Source organism: Chiloscyllium plagiosum, chromosome 19 (genome assembly GCF_004010195.1).
Source record: "Chiloscyllium plagiosum isolate BGI_BamShark_2017 chromosome 19, ASM401019v2, whole genome shotgun sequence".
Lineage (NCBI taxonomy): Eukaryota > Metazoa > Chordata > Chondrichthyes > Orectolobiformes > Hemiscylliidae > Chiloscyllium > Chiloscyllium plagiosum.
Genome location: NC_057728.1, coordinates 36,422,124 through 36,439,411, shown reverse-complemented (window position 1 = coordinate 36,439,411; position 17,288 = coordinate 36,422,124). Strand labels below are relative to the sequence as shown.

Below are 17,288 nucleotides of genomic sequence, written 5' to 3'. Positions count from 1 at the left end.
AGACTTAATAACATAAGAGGATGAATTCCTCTCTCAAAAGTTGTGAATCTGTTAAATTCACTTCTCCCAAGCGTAATGGATGCCAGGATACTGAATAAATTTGAGGAGATAGACTAATTTTTAATTATGGAAAGTTGGCACGAAAGTGGAGTTGAGGCCAAGATGAGATCACCTATGATCATACTAAATGGTAGGTCAGTGTTGAGGGCTGAATTGCCTACTCCTGCTCCTAGCTTTGGATGGCATGGTGGTTCAGTGGGTAGCACTGCTGCCTCACAGTGCCAGGGACCTGGGTCCGATTCCACCCTTGGCTATGTGGAATTTGCTCATCCTCTTCGTACCTGTCTGGGTTTACTCCAAGTGCTCAAGTTTCCTCTTCTAGATCAAAGATGTGCAGGTTAGGTGGATTGGCCATGCTAAATTGCCCATGGGAAATACAGGGTTACAGGGATGGGCAAGGTTTTGTAGGGTGTTCTTCAGAGGGTTGGTTTGGATTTGATGGGCCAAATGGCTTACTTCCACATTGTAGGGATTATTAAGTAAGTGTCTGCCCAAAGTTGATAGTACAAATAATGGAATAACATTGGAATTAATACACATTCAATTATTCAAAATACACATTTTAGGTAAGTACATTTCTGAAACCATTCATATTAACATTGTCTCACTTATTTTTACATTTAAAAAGAGATTATAGTAAATGGAAGGAAAGTTAAAGGGGTTGGTACTTTATTGGTATGATAGAGGATGGCTCTTGCCAGGCATCAGTCAATTTCATGTACAAATGACAGCTCTGTAATATGACTTAATGTGTCATCAACTGTAGAAGGTTCTCCTTACAACAGTGGAGAAACAATAAATATATTAACAGATTATATATATAACAGCCTTAGGCATAGAGTTAATGTAAACTCCATGCAACACAAATTACAGTTACTTCAATTGCTCTGTACACCCGAGATGAAATCTTATGTTAAAATTATTTCTTTATGGTTATGATTAAGTTCCACTCAAGAGCAAATTTCAACTTCTTGAACTTGAGGAAAGAACATTTCACTTTTCAGTTTTAGTACAAAAACAAAATGTCAAAAAATATAACTCAAATTTGTTGGTGTAAATTTTTGGTTCTTTATTTTTTTTTCCCAAATAATTTCAGCTCTTACATGCTAACATACTTTAAATGCTTCTACTGCATCAATAAGCTCCAGTATGACTTAGAAAAATCTACCAAGACATCTAGTAATTAAAAAATAATTAAAAAGTGACATTAAAAAATAAAAGCTAAATTTTATATACTGTATGATTAATAAGTGATATAATTGCATTTGTATAAAATAGCTTTTGCAAAAAAACTATGGTTTTAAAATTAGTTCTTTATAATTTGTGGAAGACCTTAAACTATATTTTGACTATATACAACCCCCACAAGAATTTTCCAACTATGTCTTTGTATAATGGCAGTTGTAGCAAACTCTTTTAATTTTTTGCTGTATATCTTCAACATGGCAGTTGATGCATTTGGCATGAAAAAAAGATTGAACCTATGAGCATGTTTAAAAGTGGAAGGTGTGGTGCACACAGTGTTCCATTGGTAATTCTACTCATCAAAACATATTCTGCTTCAGTAGTAGGTACTGTGATTTTGGCTTTAGCTATTACTGCAATTATAAAGCTGGAAAATTCTGGTTATTAACCCTTTTGGGTTGTATAATTATTTTCATAATGCTAATTAAGATGTTGCAAAGTACAATGTGGTGAATCTGAGTTACAATCAGTATTTGCTTTGATAATCATATGGTATATTAACATGTAATTTGTCACAATTTTTCAAAGGATGGAGGCATCAGGTATGCTGCACTGTCATTTTTTTTTGCCATTGCTCTCTTTCAAATACATCACCAGGTTAGAGAGCCTTAAAAGATACAAGCAAAGAGACAAAAATATTGAAATGCTTACTAAAGGAGAACTCTAATAGAGAACATTACACATTTTGGCTGGTGTTCTGGGAAGGTTCAATCCTGTTGGCATCAAAATGCAAGAAAACTCATGAGCTATTTAGTTTCATAATCACATTAAATGACCATTCTACAAATACATAGCCGGCATTAGTTGTAGAATATTCTGGACTGACACCCTGCATGTGTAATTTATAAAATATTCAGGCTTTTAGAAAATTCAACAATCTCAAGTAAAATGAAACAAAGAAAATTCTTTGTTGTGTTGTGGTTTTGGAAATTACACAATTATCATTTCACTACAAAATATTTATTTTGCCATTCTCTACTACTTAAACAGTATTAAACATCCTATGCTCAGTGTTTAATCACTTATCCTTACCACCTTGGTAAGTACAGTACTGTGAATCAAAGAATTTGTTTCTGGCTTTTATGAAAAACAATAGAGTGAAGTAGTAGTAGTGCTAAATTGCTGAAGAAAAGCAATGACTCATTTTGTTTACAAAAGCAGTCATATGGTATTTAACAGTGAAGGAATGTTGGTGTTAAGCTTAGATCGGTATTAAAATGCAAAGTACCATAAAAGGATAACAGCATGCTTGAGGGATAAGCAATAAAATGAAAGATTATGCACCACCATTTTCTTATAACAGTGCGATTAGTAAAGGCACCAACATGTTTCTCAGAAAAGAAACTGAACTTCCATTTGGTAGGAAGCTATATATGATAAACTGACCAACCACTTCTATCAAGATTTTCCTATTTACACTTCTTTCTGCATTGATACTCGGATACCGCTGAACATTTTCCCCACAGCTTCATAAAAGGGGTCACAGAAGGTGTGGATGCAAATAGAGTAGACTCTGCTGATGCACTGTATTTCAATCATATAGCTCTTAATGCAGGGCATCACTGCCCAAATATGGATGAATGTTAAAATCGCAAAGTAAATTCCCCAGATGATCGCTAAAGGTATGCCAAAGAGCCCCGACAGCAGGCGGTAACACCAGTATTTCGACACTGTGAAGACAGTAAAGCTGGCCTTCCAAACACCATCAAAGCTGTGAGTTCCCTCCGGTTCAGCAATCACTTCTTCAAAATCTACCTATGATAGGAGAAATACAAAACATGATGATTGATTTTTGCAGAAAATGCACAATTTGTATAAAATTTATTATGAAAATAAAGAAAGAAGCAACAATACTGAATTGCTTTTTCTGCTTGAATAATATCTACAATCATTGGTCTCCATGAATCAGAAATATTGGAATATCTCACATTCACAAACTCATCAGATGCAAACTCCATTAAGCAAATGAAACCTCAAATTAACGTCACTTGTCTGCTCAGCAGCATCACCCACACTTCCATCTGCCCTCAGGTTTATTGCTGCTGAATTGCATATTAGCTGCCTCCAATCATTTATATTTGGTTCAGAGCTTTATTTTCAGCATTCTCATCCTTCGACATCTAAACACTACTATTTTTCAAATGTCTGTTTTTAATAAAATTAATTCCTTTGGATATAATTTTAGCTTTTGGCTTCTCTCCACTAAGTTTAGAATGTTAAAGCTCATTATACAAAAGGGCTTTGCATTGGAGAAGAAAGAAGACATTCATTCTATCCTCATGACATCCTCCCTTTGCGAAAAAAAAAAGCAAAGGAACTCTTGTGATGAAAATTAGATCAGAAAATATTGGTGGTAACAATAGAAATAGTTGAGATATGTTACACGACAGGAAACTCCTAGGTATGTGAAAGTAAGTTTTAACATGTAGTCAAAAACCATTTTGGACGCAGGTGGCAGAAACAATCTGATAGAATGTTTAATCTTGTCATTTGAAACACAAACATGAGAGTTTGGAATAATGGTGTATTGTGCTATGGAGGTGGTAAACCTATAAATTGACACTGACAAATGTAGAGCCTGGTATGCAAATATTTATATACCTGCAGATTCAGTAAATTAATTCAGAATAGAATTACATGCAAGTGATAATTGACAAACTATAAACATAAATTAATTTGGATTATTTTTAAAGGTTCTCCAGGCCCCAAGCTGCCTATTGAAGACCTGCATCGAAATCTTATGACTGATACGTAACATCCAGCACAGTCGTACTGTGCTATATGAAGAACACAACCAGTGATATCGTTAGTGAATAGGAAATTTTAGTCATTGAATAATTTCACTGTGAAAGGAAATGCTATTTATTCAGCAGTCTGATGATGTTCATGAATGCAGGGGAATACACAGGAAATGGCATTTAAACATTAACTCAATTTGACCACGTCCAATTTGGATTAATTAAAGTAGAACAGCCAATACACAATTGAAATAATGGCAAATTGATAACACCCACTTATAATCTTCTGACCCATCTTGCGACACAATACTATGCTGGAAACAGTAGAATTCAAGTGCAATAGATAAATTTGAGTAAGACTAGATCTGCTTAAATTAATCAGATATGATCTGAAATTCTTTTAAAGTATTGTAATTCCCACATCATAATTAGCAATTCCTTTACTGATAAGTTTCGATTAACTTCATTTCCACGTGAATAGTATTAGATAAGTGTAGTGTTTGAGAATGAAACTTATTTAAAAAAAGAGCTGGAAATGAGCTGAGGGCAAGATATAGTAACAGCATCAGAGAGAAAGGATAGTGATGCCACTCATTGTGTTCTTTGTAGAGTACAGTACAACATATAAGTCATGCAGTTTCAACACAAGTTTTCTAGAGGAGAAATGAGTGCGAAAAGAAGAGCATTTATTTACACAGCACCTCACTGCACATCTCAGTGCTTTATGTTAAGTGAAAGCGTTTAAAGTATAAGGACAACTATCTATGCATATGCAGCACACATTTTGCACACAGCAATGACATAAGCAGACAGTCAAGACGTGACACCTAGAAGGTATAAAAGGCACAATATAAATGCAAATTCATTTTTCCTTTTAAAACAAGTAATAAGTTAACAACTTTACAGATGAGGGAAAAATTACACTATTTGCCAATTGTAATAAAACCATCAATGCCTTGTTTATTACTTTGTTTTGGTTAACAGTGCAAATTTCTACAGACGCTGATTTCTAAAATATTTAAACATCTTGTACTTAGTGTATTTTTATTCATTTTGAATTTCCATAATTACCATGCTTCACTAATGTAGGCATCAATGAGTTTTCCATCAGCAGTAGAAGCTCAGATTTAGCATTTTTGGAGATTTGCCATATTCTGTAATTTTGGTCATGATGAAGAGGCAACCCTCTCAAAGTAGAATCACATAGATACAAAATCAGACATTGCTGGTAAACTCAGCAATTCTCACAGCATCTGTGGATACATAGCAGAGTTAATGTTTCGGGTCCAGTGACCCTTCTTCAGAAGGTTTCTAGTTCAGAAGAAGGGTCACTGAATCCAAAACATTAACTCTGTTTTTTACCCATAGATGCTGTCAAATCTACTGAACTTTTCCAGCAATTTTTGATTTTGTTTCCAATTTCCAGCATCTACAGTTTGTTGGATTTTTTAAAAGAATCGTTTGGATGTCTATAACATAAAAGCAGGCTGTTTGATCCATTGCAACATTAGCAGCTCTGTTACATTCTCTCCCCAAATCCTTTTAAAGCTTAATCTTCAAATAATCAATGCTTTTTATTTGAAAGAAAATATTTATTAAACTTCAACCACTGTTTCTAACGAGGCAAAACAATTTTTCTAACCTCTCTTTTTGTTTTAGCGGTGCTCTTAAAATTTAGCCTAGTAGTTGCTAAATTAATTTGACTCAATTAGCAACAGGGTGCAGAGGCCATTCTCAGGATGGAGGTGGGAAGGTGTTGAAGTCAGCCACTAGCCCACCCCGATTAAGTACGTCATCATTTCCACCTTGCCTTCAGGGAAGTCACAATATTCTATCCGTTACTTCAACTGCAGTCGAACCACTAATTTATTTATGTTAGCTCAGACAAGATAGAACTTTGATTGTAGTTTTAATCCTGACTGAAGAGCGAGCTTTGATTCAATAATTTAGGTTGACACTGCAATGCAGTGCTAAATTGCGAGTGGTTCGTCCAACAGAAATTTCCAATTAATTACAAGCATTGTGGAAACACATACCAATTTTAGTTAAAAATGGTTTCCAAGTAGATAAATATGAATCTTTATTAAAACTAAAAACCATCATTCCATAACCAAGGAAGTAACAAATGTACAAATCAAAGAATTCACATTTTCTGTTTTTAGTCTTACCTTTTTGCTAACAAATGCACATAAAGGTTAAAACACACAGTGTATCATTGCAAGAACTGAGTCACCTGCCTATCAACAGTATCTATTACTCATTTTAGAGATTTATTAATCAGTACTGCAATTCAATATAAATGGATTTCAAATGAAGTTATTGTGGCTAAAATATTGGACAACGCTGCTTTATACAACCTATTTCTTCAGTAAGAGATTCATGGATGTCAAAGCTCTGTGAAGAACAGTGGGGAGTTCTTCTGGTATAGATATTTTCTAACTAACTTGCTCAGACATGTTATGACACATCTTTGAATGCAGGTCTTCTGCTACAGAGGTAGGCCCACTACCTTGGTATCACAAGAGTCCCTAATGCTTCAGCTGTACTGGTTCATATTCATTGCTCAATGAAAGGCACTAAATTGGACTATCTGATTACCTGCCACATTGCTATTTGTAGGACCTTGCTGTGTACATTTTGGCTGCTACATATACCTTTATTACTTCAACAGCAAATCTTTTGATGTTAAGGACTGTGGGATTTTCTCAGTATGTGCAAGGAATTTTGTAATCAGATGATTTTCTTTCCCTGGTTAAATACACTTATTAAACAAAATCTTGAGCTTTTTTGTACAACATTATCAAGTTATCCTCCCATTGCTTTTAAAATTTTGTACTTAAACTCCCAAGTCTCTCTCTTCTGCTGCTGGTAAGGCTTTATGATTTTATATTATTTTATCCCATTCTTCATTTCAAAATGTATTACTTAATATTTTTCTGTTCAATTTCATCTGACATCTATGTACTGAACCTGTAATCTTCAGTCTTCCTGAAGTTGTCTACAGATCTTTTCATAAATAAGCAGATACCCTATCAGCTTATACGTTGGAAATCTCTTTCTTAAACATTTTCCATTGTTTCTCATATTATTTCTTCTTTAAAATATATTTGCTTAGGTCAATGAAATTATTTTTCTGGGTAAGTATCATTATCTTTGGGCTGTTCCTTTTCATTTTTAATACTTTTGTGTCAAACCTGATTGTGTGATAATTATTGTTTCCTAGCTGTTCCCCAATTCTTATATGATCTATTTGAACCAATTATAATTGGTTGGCATTATTATCTCTTTTGTACCAAAGGTGAGACAAGAGTTTTTTTTGGTGATATGCAAGCCATTTTGCTGATTTTCCATTACAGGCACCATGTTATAATTTGACTTAATTCAACTCCATTTAAATTAATTCTGTATTTGTAGGCTCCTAACCATGATTGGCTATGAGTTTACTAAAGGTATACGTGTTCCCTTTCTTCTCTGCATCAAACGTTTCAAGCCAATTTTATTTTTCCTATTGTAATAAGATTTCAGCCTGTTTTTAGTTGTTGGTAATAGCTGCTGACAGCTAAAGATAATTCCCCTCAGTATTAACACTGACATGAAAAGCCAGCGAAATTACCAGGCCATCAACCATCTGCCAACTGTTGAGACATTGATACAGGTAATGAGAGTTGTAAATTGATTTTATGTAGCGTGCACTTAGTTATTTCAGCTGAAGTCAAAACTCCAGTCTTGCCTCCCAAACATGGTTCAGTTGGAAGAGTTCCAAACATGCTCAAATGCCATATGATTCAGGGGGGTAGGAGAGAGGGAGGAACAATAAAGGGTTTTATTCACTGAACCCAGCCTGCGCTTATCAGTTGGTTAGACTTTTGTGTTGCCCTTTTACTGTCTACAATGGTTGTAGTCTGTGAATAAAAGTAACCAAACAGTTGGTGGGTGAATTAAAAGCAGAATCTATGTCCATGAGCTGAAGAGGAACAATTTTATTTTTGGCCATCAGTTTCTAGTGCTCCGGCCAAAATAATGTGGCACTGCAGATGCAAATGCAAATGAAAAATACCAAATAGATATAGTAAAATGTGAAAATCGGCCAGCTCATTAAGGAAAATACAGCATTTCAGCACTGGTGATTTGCATTGCAAATAGAAATCAGCCTCAAATGTTAGCTTTTTGTTCCTCCAAATAGTGAAGATTTAGTTAAGTTTAAATGATTACAGAAGAAAAATTTTAAAGTTGTAACACTGTATAAGGTTCTGGAGAGGACCTAGAATGAAAGCATCACTTATCTGGTTATATTATGGTCAATATCCATGTTTGTATACTTTTGCAACCTATATATATCATAGGAGCTCAAACATGCTAGTGACAAGTGTGTGCTAATATCATCCAAGTTTCTGGCCTACGCTACTGTTTTAATGTTCACAGCTGAATTTTGTAAGAAGCCAAGACTGTCTTTATTAAGGTTTAGCTACACGTATGACACAAGCAGACACAGTTGACAATGTATATATGTGGATCCTTCCACATTTCTATAATAGATGTTTTAAAGTTTGAGCTCTTTAAAAAAGACAGCTTTCAAAAATAAAACACACATGCTATACAGTTGATTAGTTTTGTTTACGACTGTTGGATTCAAAATAGAAGCTACATCATTGACTGCTTGAAACTGCCTTTCCATTCATTAATGCAATAGTCATGGGTAACGGCATGTGAAAGAATTGCTTTGCTGTGCTATCAATTTAATTTTCCTGTAGTAAGGCTTAATTTAAATATTTTGTTACTACAGTGTGTTACTAATACAGGTTCCACATGTGGAATTCCCACATGTTAGATTCCACAGTGGTTGGAATTTAAGTGTGCTACACATAATTTGCTTGACAGAGTTTTCATCTTGTTTTCTTCCTTAGGTGCCGGACACAGTAAAGAAACATCGTATGAGGAAAACTTTATTCATATTTCACTACCATGAAGAAAAACCACCTGAGTGGCCAGTGAGAAGCAGTGCTCTTCTCTTTAGGGGAAATGCTTACGTGTTTGAAAAAGTGAAGGGGAGGGGAGGGATTAAATCAAAATAGAACCAGAGGGGGAGCTAAAACACTCCCCATTCCACAGTTCCCAACTGTCTGAAAACCTTGAAGGAGTTGGTAGACACCGTGTGTTCCTTGTCCAGAGACACCTGGACCCGAACTTAACTGTGGAAGAGGCTCAGGCAATCGGCCATAATGACCCTCTCTACGGTCCCCTGCCTGGACCTGCTTATGGCCATCCCTGCCAGGCCCAGGTGCAGGCCTACGAGGAAATCCTCTGACTTGCCCTCCCCCCATCCAAACCGGGTATTGACGGAGTTTTCACTTGAAAAAATGACGATGAGCCTATCAAAGTACAAACACCATCCTCATGCTTTCCATGGTTAAACCTAAAAATGGTCTCACTATTGTTATTGGGGAGCAAGCTCCAGTTTTTAAAATAGATAGTGAAGGCATTGTTTTTCACTGTGGTAGGTATTTACTGCACTATAAAGTTTAACGATATAATTTTTATACTTTTTAAAAAAAATGTAAAGTAAATTTACAATTGGTGAGATAGCAACACTTTCATTACATCATTGCACACATCCACAATTGTACTCTTAGTTTGGATTTTATCAACGTTATAATATCCCTTTAATTAAAACTGCTATAGGACTTCTAACAATATCAATAATGCTAAACATTTCTATTGCGTACATGATCATATGAACAGATTTTCTTTTGAATGTTGATTTTAGACTTCTGGGGGTCAATTACTACTGTTATTAAAAAATAATCATTTGATAATTTAAACTGCACAAGCTTCATGAATAAGGTTTGGCAAACCTGCTTTTGCTTTCTTTTAATTGCATCAGCATGTCATTGATATGTGATGTAACGATGATAAATACAAAACAAGTTCTGGTCATTCTTTTCTCCAGTTATTGTTATCAGCTTTTATGCAATTATTACCTCATCCATTCAACATCAGACTGAAGTTGATAAATAAGCTAATTTGGTTTGTTGGATTCTTTTGATAATATGTATATCTGAATTAGTAGAAGTTTGGTGGGTAGGTTTTCCTCAAGTTTTTGACTGTGTGGAATGAACTAATTGTTGAGTGCAGCAGGTTGAAGGGGGTGGAATAAGCTGGGTGTTGGGTAACTCTACACAGTACTGAATACAGTGCACACTGTGGAGCTGGCTTGGTGCTTGGTACAGTGAGCAGAATTTAGAGGGCTGGAGGATGAGGCATGGGCTTGGTGCTGGGATGGATGATGGGTACATAGAACACAGAACAATACAGCACAAAAACAAGCCTTTCATTCCAGCATATCTGTGCTGATCATGATGCCATTCTAGGTTAATCCTGTCTGCCTGCACAAGGTCCATATCCCTCTTTCCCTGCCTATTCACGTGTCTGTCTAAATGCCTCGTAAATGTTGCTCACATTTCTGCTTCTACCACCTCTCCTGACACCATGTTCTAGGCACCTACCACCCTCTGTGTAAACAATCTCCACTGACATCTACTTTAAATACTCCCGCTGTCACCTTAAACAAACGTTCCTTAGAATTTGACATTTCCACCCTGGGAAAAAGATTTCTGACTATCCACCCTATCTATGTCTCTCTTAATTTTATTGGCTGAGGAATGGATGAAATGAACACTGAGGGTGGTAGGAGGTTGGCAGAATGGGCTTAGTGGGCACAGACCAGCATACACAGGGATACGGGTCAGCAGATGATGCTGGATGCAGTGACACACAGAAAAATGGCCTGGTGGATGGGACATAGGGTAGTAGGCTGGGAACAGTGGACACAGAACAATGAAGTGGGAAATGGGCAGTGGGAAGGGGGCAGTGGATACGATACAGTGAAGTGGGAAATGGACAGCGAGATGAGGCAGTGGAGACAGTATAGTGAATTGGAAGATGGGTGCAGATAATAGTGGATTCCTTTGAGGGTTACAGGGAAGTGGGCTGGCAAGTAGTGGGATGAGGCAATGGACACAATACGGTAAATTGGAAGATGGGAGTAGTAGACAGTGGATTCGTTAGAGTCGGTACAGAGAAGTGAGCTGGGGGATGGGTGCAGTGGGTCGGGTCTGCGTTGAGTGGGTAATGAGCAGTGGACTGGGGAGTTGGGTGCAGTGAACAGAATGTGAGCTGGGCGATAGGTGCAATGGGGGTATGGTGATGGTTGCACGCTGCAGTTTTTAATAAATGCCTTGCATGAATTCAATGTTATCCACACGGGTCCTTTCAACAGACCGGGAGGACCCTGCACTTTTCACGCTGTTTACAAGTTTCCGACGTTCGCTGAAATCTCAGACTATTTCACGGATGAAACATCTCTCGGCCAATTCCGTGTTTATTCTTAATAGTTCTGTGACAGCTTTTCAACAGCAATCCGTCCCTGGTACCGATCAAACAAATCAGCAGCTCAACAGCAATCCACACCCCCCGGGGGCTGAAAAGTCGACGCTTCGCAGGCGAGACACGACTCGCAGAGAAATAGGAACTTAAACTAGGTAATAGAGATTAGTCGATAGGACAGAGAGCAGTTCGCATTGGACTGGGTATGTCCCTGTCCCTGCAAACCTGCTATCTCTGACTGCACTCAATACAACTATTTAGCTTTAATTCCAGCATATGTTACAACTTTAACAACCCTCATCTCTCTTCCTTACCTTAACCACGTCGTCGTTCAGATGTTTTGGATCTCTGTTGATCAAATCGATCTCTTTGGTGTGAACATCAGTCACGTATTTCTCGTTCAACTTCTCATCTTCCATTTTATTATTGGGTTTGTAAATATTCCCGTAGTCTCTGATCGGCGATGGGTATAAAAGTCCCTGGGAAGGGTCAGAACAATTTCTTATTGAAGCTGACTTTGAGCTGCTCTAACACAAAACACCGAACGTAGCCGCCGCCTGATGCCTGAGAGGAACTTTATTGAGCCTGATCGTATATAAGTGGAAAAGTAGAGCGGCACCACACCCCTGTGAACCGGAGCTGGCGGCTGTCAAGCCATTCCCAATCCGGCAGCAGGGGGCAGCACAAGGGCTCGCTGGGGGGATACAGTGAGTCACTCCAGCACTGACCCACTGGGAATTCTCCAACTGAGGGATACTGTGAGTCACTCCAACACTGACCCACTGGGAATTCTCCAACTGAGGGATACTGTGAGTCACTCCAGCACTGACCCATTGGGAAATCTCCAACTGAGGGATACAGTGAGTCACTCCAGCACTGACCCACTGGGAAATCTCCAACTGAGGGATATGGTGAGTCACTCCAGCACTGACCCACGGGGAAATCTCCAACTGAGGGATACAGTGAGTCACTCCAGCACTGACCCATTGGGAATTCTCCAACTGAGGGATACGGTGAGTCACTCCGGCACTGATCCATTGGGAAATCTCCAACTGAGGGATACAGGGAGTCACTACAGCACTGATCCATTGGGAATTCTCCAACTGAGGGATACGGTGAGTCACTCCAGCACTGACCCATTGGGAAATCTCCAACTGAGGGATACAGTGAGTCACTCCAACACTGACCCATTGGGAAATCTCCAACTGAGGGATACGGTGACCAGCACTGACCCATTGGGGATTCTCCAACTGAGGGATACAGTGAGTCACTCCAGCACTGGCCCACTGCGAATTCTCCAACTGAGGGATACAGTGAGTCACTCCAGCACTGACCCATTGGGAATTCTCCAACTGAGGGATACGGTGAGTCAGTCCAGCACTGACCCATTGGGAAATATCCAACTGAGGGATACAGGGAGTCACTCCAGCACTGACCAATTGGGAATTCTCCAACTGAGGGATACAGTGAGTCACTCCAGCACTGACCCACTGGGAATTCTCCAAATGAGGGATAAAGTGAGTCACTCCAGCACTGACCCACAGGGAATTCTCCAACTGAGGGATACGGTGAGTCACTCCAGCCCTGACCCACTGGGAAATCTCCAACTGAGGGATACGGTGAGTCACTCCAGCACAGACCCACTGGGAAATCTCCAACTGAGGGATACAGTGAGTCACTCCAGCAATGACCAATTGGGAATTCTCCAACTGAGGGATACAGGGAGTCACACCAGCACTGACCCATTGGGAAATATCCAACTGAGGGATACAGTGAGTCACTCCAGCACTGACCCATTGAGAAATCTCCAACTGAGGCATACGGTGAGTTACTCCAGCACTGACCCATTGGGAATTCTCCAACTGAGGGATACAGGGAGTCACTCCAGCACTGACCCATTGAGAAATCTCCAACTGAGGCATACTGTGAGTTACTCCAGCACTGACCCATTTGGAATTTGCCAATTGAGGGATACAGGGAGTCAATCCAGCACTGACCCATTGGGAATTCTCCAACTGAGGGATACAGTGAGTCACTCCAGCACTGACCCTTTGGGCTTTCTCCAACTGAGGGATACAGGGAGTCACTCCAGCACTGACCCACGGGGAAATCTCCAACTGAGGGATCTGGTGAGACACTCCAGCACTGACACATTGGGGATTCTCCAACTGAGGGATACAGTGAGTCACTCCAACACTGACCCATTGGGAATTCTCCAACTGAGGGATACGGTGAGTCACTCCGGCACTGATCCATTGGGAAATCTCCAACTGAGGGATACAGGGAGTCACTCCAACACTGACCCATTGGGAAATCTCCAACTGAGGGATAAAGTGAGACACTCCAGCACTGACCCATTGGGATTCTCCAACTGAGGGATACAGGGAGTCACTCCAGCACTGACCCACTGGGAATTCCTGAATTCCTGAATTCCTGGGAATTCCTTTCCTGAAGAAGGGCTAAACGTCGATTCTCCTGTTCCCTAGATGCTGCCTGACCTGCTGCGCTTTTCCAGCAACACATTTCCACCACTGGGAATTCTCCAACTGAGGGATACAGTGAGTCACTCCATCACTGACACATTGGGAATTCTCCAACTGAGGTATAGAGGGAGTCACTCCAGCAGTGACCCATTGAGAAATCTCCAACTGAGGCATACGGTGAGTTACTCCAGCACTGACCCATTTGGAATTCGCCAAATGAGGGATACAGGGAGTCAATCCAGCACTGACCCATTGGGAAATCTCCAACTGAGGGATACAGTGAGTCACTCCAGCACTGACCCATTGGGAACTCTCCAACTGAGGGATCCGGTGAGACACTCCAGCACTGACACATTGGGGGTTCTCCAACTGAGGGATACAGTGAGTCACTCCAGCACTGACACATTGGGGATTCTCCAACTGAGGGATACAGTGAGTCACTCCAGCACTGACCCACTGGGAATTCTCCAACTGAGGGATACAGTGAGTCACTTCAGCACTGACCCATTGGGGATTCTCCAACTGAGGGATACAGTGAGTCACTCCAGCACTGACCAATTGGGAATTCTCCAACTGAGGGATACAGGGAGTCACTCCAGTACTGACCCATTGGGAATTCCACAACTGAGGGATACAGGGAGTCACTCCAGCACTGACCCATTGGGAATTCTCCAACTGAGGGATACGGTGAGTCACTCCAGTACTGACCCATTGGGAAATCTCCAACTGAGGGACACGGAGTCTCATCAGCACTGACCCATTGGGAATTCTCCAACTGAGGAATATGGTGAGTCACTCCAGCACTGACCCATTGGGAATTATCCAACTGAGGTATACAGGGAGTCACTCCAGTACGGAAAATCTCGCACCATCCTGGCTACCTCTTGCCAGATAAACACTGATGTTTTGCTGGGATATTTTCTTCGATGGCTGAACTGTAGAGAGCAGAAGCCGCAGTCTAACTGAACACGGCGCTGTCATCACTTCCCTGCAGCCGGTCTACTTCTCGCCCCCTCCCCAGACAGTGCACAAGTGCTCGGGGAGGTATCGAATCCAATACCTGTGTCCAGACTTTCAACGGCCCCTCCGATTCCCTTTGTCTGAAAACTCCAGGGTTTTATTTTGCAGAACAGTAAGTGCAGGATGGATGAACCGAGCGGTTTGAGTCACCGTGGAGATCAGATGTTTTTCACAGCTCGGGGAGCTTCGAAGACCGATATGGTGAGGGCTGTCAGTAGGAAGTTAGAGCGTGATACACAATAGCGGGTTCAATCCCCGCACGGACTGTGATTTTTTTTAATAGAGAGCTGGCTCCTCGCCTTTCTCTGTGCGTCCTTAAAACCTTACAGTAACTTGTCTTCTCAAATACACAGAGAGAGAGAGAGAGATGTCAATGTTCTCTGGTGGGCTGCAGTCCTCCTATGAGTCCCTGATTTTAGTGAAGGATCCTACAGGTTAAATAATGTATGACACCATACATTAAATGACCTTTTGTAGGTTGTCAGTTGGCATGGTTATAGGATTGCCATTTAATGCCAGAGGAACAGGGAGACAGCAAATGCTGGAGGAGTTGATAGGGTGGATACTGGGCGGTTCAGGCTGGGGAAGGCGGCCTCACAGACACAGAGTGAGGGCTCTGCGACTTAGAAATGAGAATAAAGCGAAATTTGGCAATCCCCTGCCCTGGGGAGCTGCGAAGGCTCAGTTCTTGGGCATAAATGGCAGGGAATGATATAATTCTGGAGGATGGCTCCAGGGATAAGATGGGAGTAGAGGATTTACCTCTATCACTGGCGGATCAGGCTCAAGAAGCCGAGTGGCCTGTTCCTGATAACTCCATGAGGAGTAGAGGCCATTGCCAAACGTGCCCTCTCTAAATTACAAGGCGTTTCATATTCAATTGATTTGCAGTTTAACTGCAAATCGTACTTTTTCAAGGAAAAAGGTCTGGTGTATTTTCTAGCTTTGTTTAAATGGCTAAGTGTTTTTTGTTTCGAAATCCCGATAGGTTCAGTTATTCTGCAGTGCGTGTTCACAATCAACAGGCGACCTTACCTGCACTCTTCACAGTGGGAACGTGGCACAGCGACCCCCCGGTTACCCTAATCCCGTTGTTGCTACCCCAGACTGGTTACTCAGCTGTGGGCTCATCTTGTAACAATGCGGGCGCGACTCTTCCTTACCTCAAAGTCCCCGGTCTTGCCACCAGACATAGCTGCCCAACAACTGGAGGGTTTCTGCGAGTCTACTGCAGCTTTCTAGCGAGGTATTAGTACCCTGCGGAAGGAAGATAGTAATGTTAGTGATCGCTGGGCTTTGTGGCAGTCCGCCAATTCCCCTGGGCTGTGCAGGGAGCTCGGATTTGAAGAGCCGCTGCCTCTCAATGCAAAGAACGCCAAGTTGCAGCGGGAAATAGGGAATGCATACATGACTTTGCAGTGAATCATAGCGAGCAGCAAGACTTGGGCAAGACCCACTGTGTGAGGGGAAGGTGGAACCTGCAGGAGGCAAGATAAAAACGTTGTCAGAGCAGAGAGAGAGGGAGAGACTGTGTGAGAGCGGGTCCATGCACGCAAGCGGGGCATTGCTGCGCTGGCATAGGAAAGGCAAGACTAACTCCGGCAAATCAGTGACGGAAGTTCAACAGATGCTTGCATTGAAATGGAAGTGCCGTTGGGAAAATGTTTTCCAAACTGGCGAACAGTGCAGTGACATCTCTCTCGCAGGAAGGGAAGCAAACGTCAGTCAGCAAATAGAAAGTTACTCGGAGATATTTACGAAATTTAGGTTTATAGAAAAGAAGAAAACGAGCAAGTTTCATGGGGATTTAATTATTATTAACAGTAGGATTCCATCCATGAAAAAGTGCAGCAAAGATCCGGCGACCAAACTACACACGGCTGTTTGCCTTGAACTACAATATGAAGTCGCCACAGTCCCATAAGAAGTGTTTTTTCACGAGAAAGAATGGGTTAACCCGAGAGTGACCATGCCTTGGGCGAAGGGAGAGGTTGAGTAGGAGAGCCCTTCATGGTAACCTCAACTGGCAAGGGGACTGAATCCACGCCTGCCGGTATCACCAACCAACGTCTGGCCAACTGAGCTAGCTGACTTGTAACTGTTGTTGGCAATTCAATCAAATCTCCCCGGAGCATACATCCGACTCCTTCACTTTCTCAAGTTTTTAGCGGTGGCTCAGTGGTTAGCACTGCTACCTCACAGCACCCGGCTTCGAATCCACCCTTGGGTAACTGTTCGCACATTCTCCCGGTGTGGGTTTCTGCCGGGTGCTCCAGTTTCCTTCCACAGTCCAAAGATGTGCAGGTTAGATGGATTGGCCAAGGTGGGGTTACAAGGTTAGGGTGGGATGCTTGTTCAG

The 17,288-nt window shown here is 41.0% G+C and overlaps 1 protein-coding gene across 3 annotated transcripts; it reads right to left on the bottom strand.

Moving 5' to 3' along the window:
- Positions 1–707: 707 nt before the first annotated feature.
- Positions 708–16,433, bottom strand: cav1 (caveolin 1). 3 transcript variants are annotated; one of them, XM_043709568.1, is made up of 4 exons: positions 16,337–16,433; positions 16,093–16,186; positions 11,741–11,905; positions 708–3,060 (listed from the first exon to the last, which is right to left on the bottom strand). In XM_043709568.1, exons 2-4 carry the CDS (start codon positions 16,120–16,122, stop codon positions 2,719–2,721), a joined length of 537 nt encoding a protein of 178 aa, XP_043565503.1. In that variant the 5' UTR covers positions 16,123–16,186; positions 16,337–16,433; the 3' UTR covers positions 708–2,718. The 3 variants fall into 3 exon arrangements, with proteins under 3 accessions (XP_043565503.1, XP_043565502.1, XP_043565504.1); XM_043709567.1 differs by having other exon boundaries at positions 16,093–16,432; XM_043709569.1 differs by lacking the exons at positions 16,093–16,186; positions 16,337–16,433 and adding an exon at positions 14,970–14,986.
- Between the last annotated feature and the right edge of the window lie 855 nt (positions 16,434–17,288).

Bases quoted from the DNA above. Each gene is read 5' to 3' on its own strand.
- cav1 (XM_043709568.1), bottom strand. From the start codon at position 16,122: ATGTCTGGTGGCAAGACCGGGGACTTTGAG. The intron at 11,906-16,092 runs GTAAGGAAGAGT...GACCCTTCCCAG, and splicing joins GCAAGACCGGGGACTTTGAG to GGACTTTTATACCCATCGCC. The intron at 3,061-11,740 runs GTAAGGAAGAGA...CTCCTATCATAG, and splicing joins TGAACGACGACGTGGTTAAG to GTAGATTTTGAAGAAGTGAT.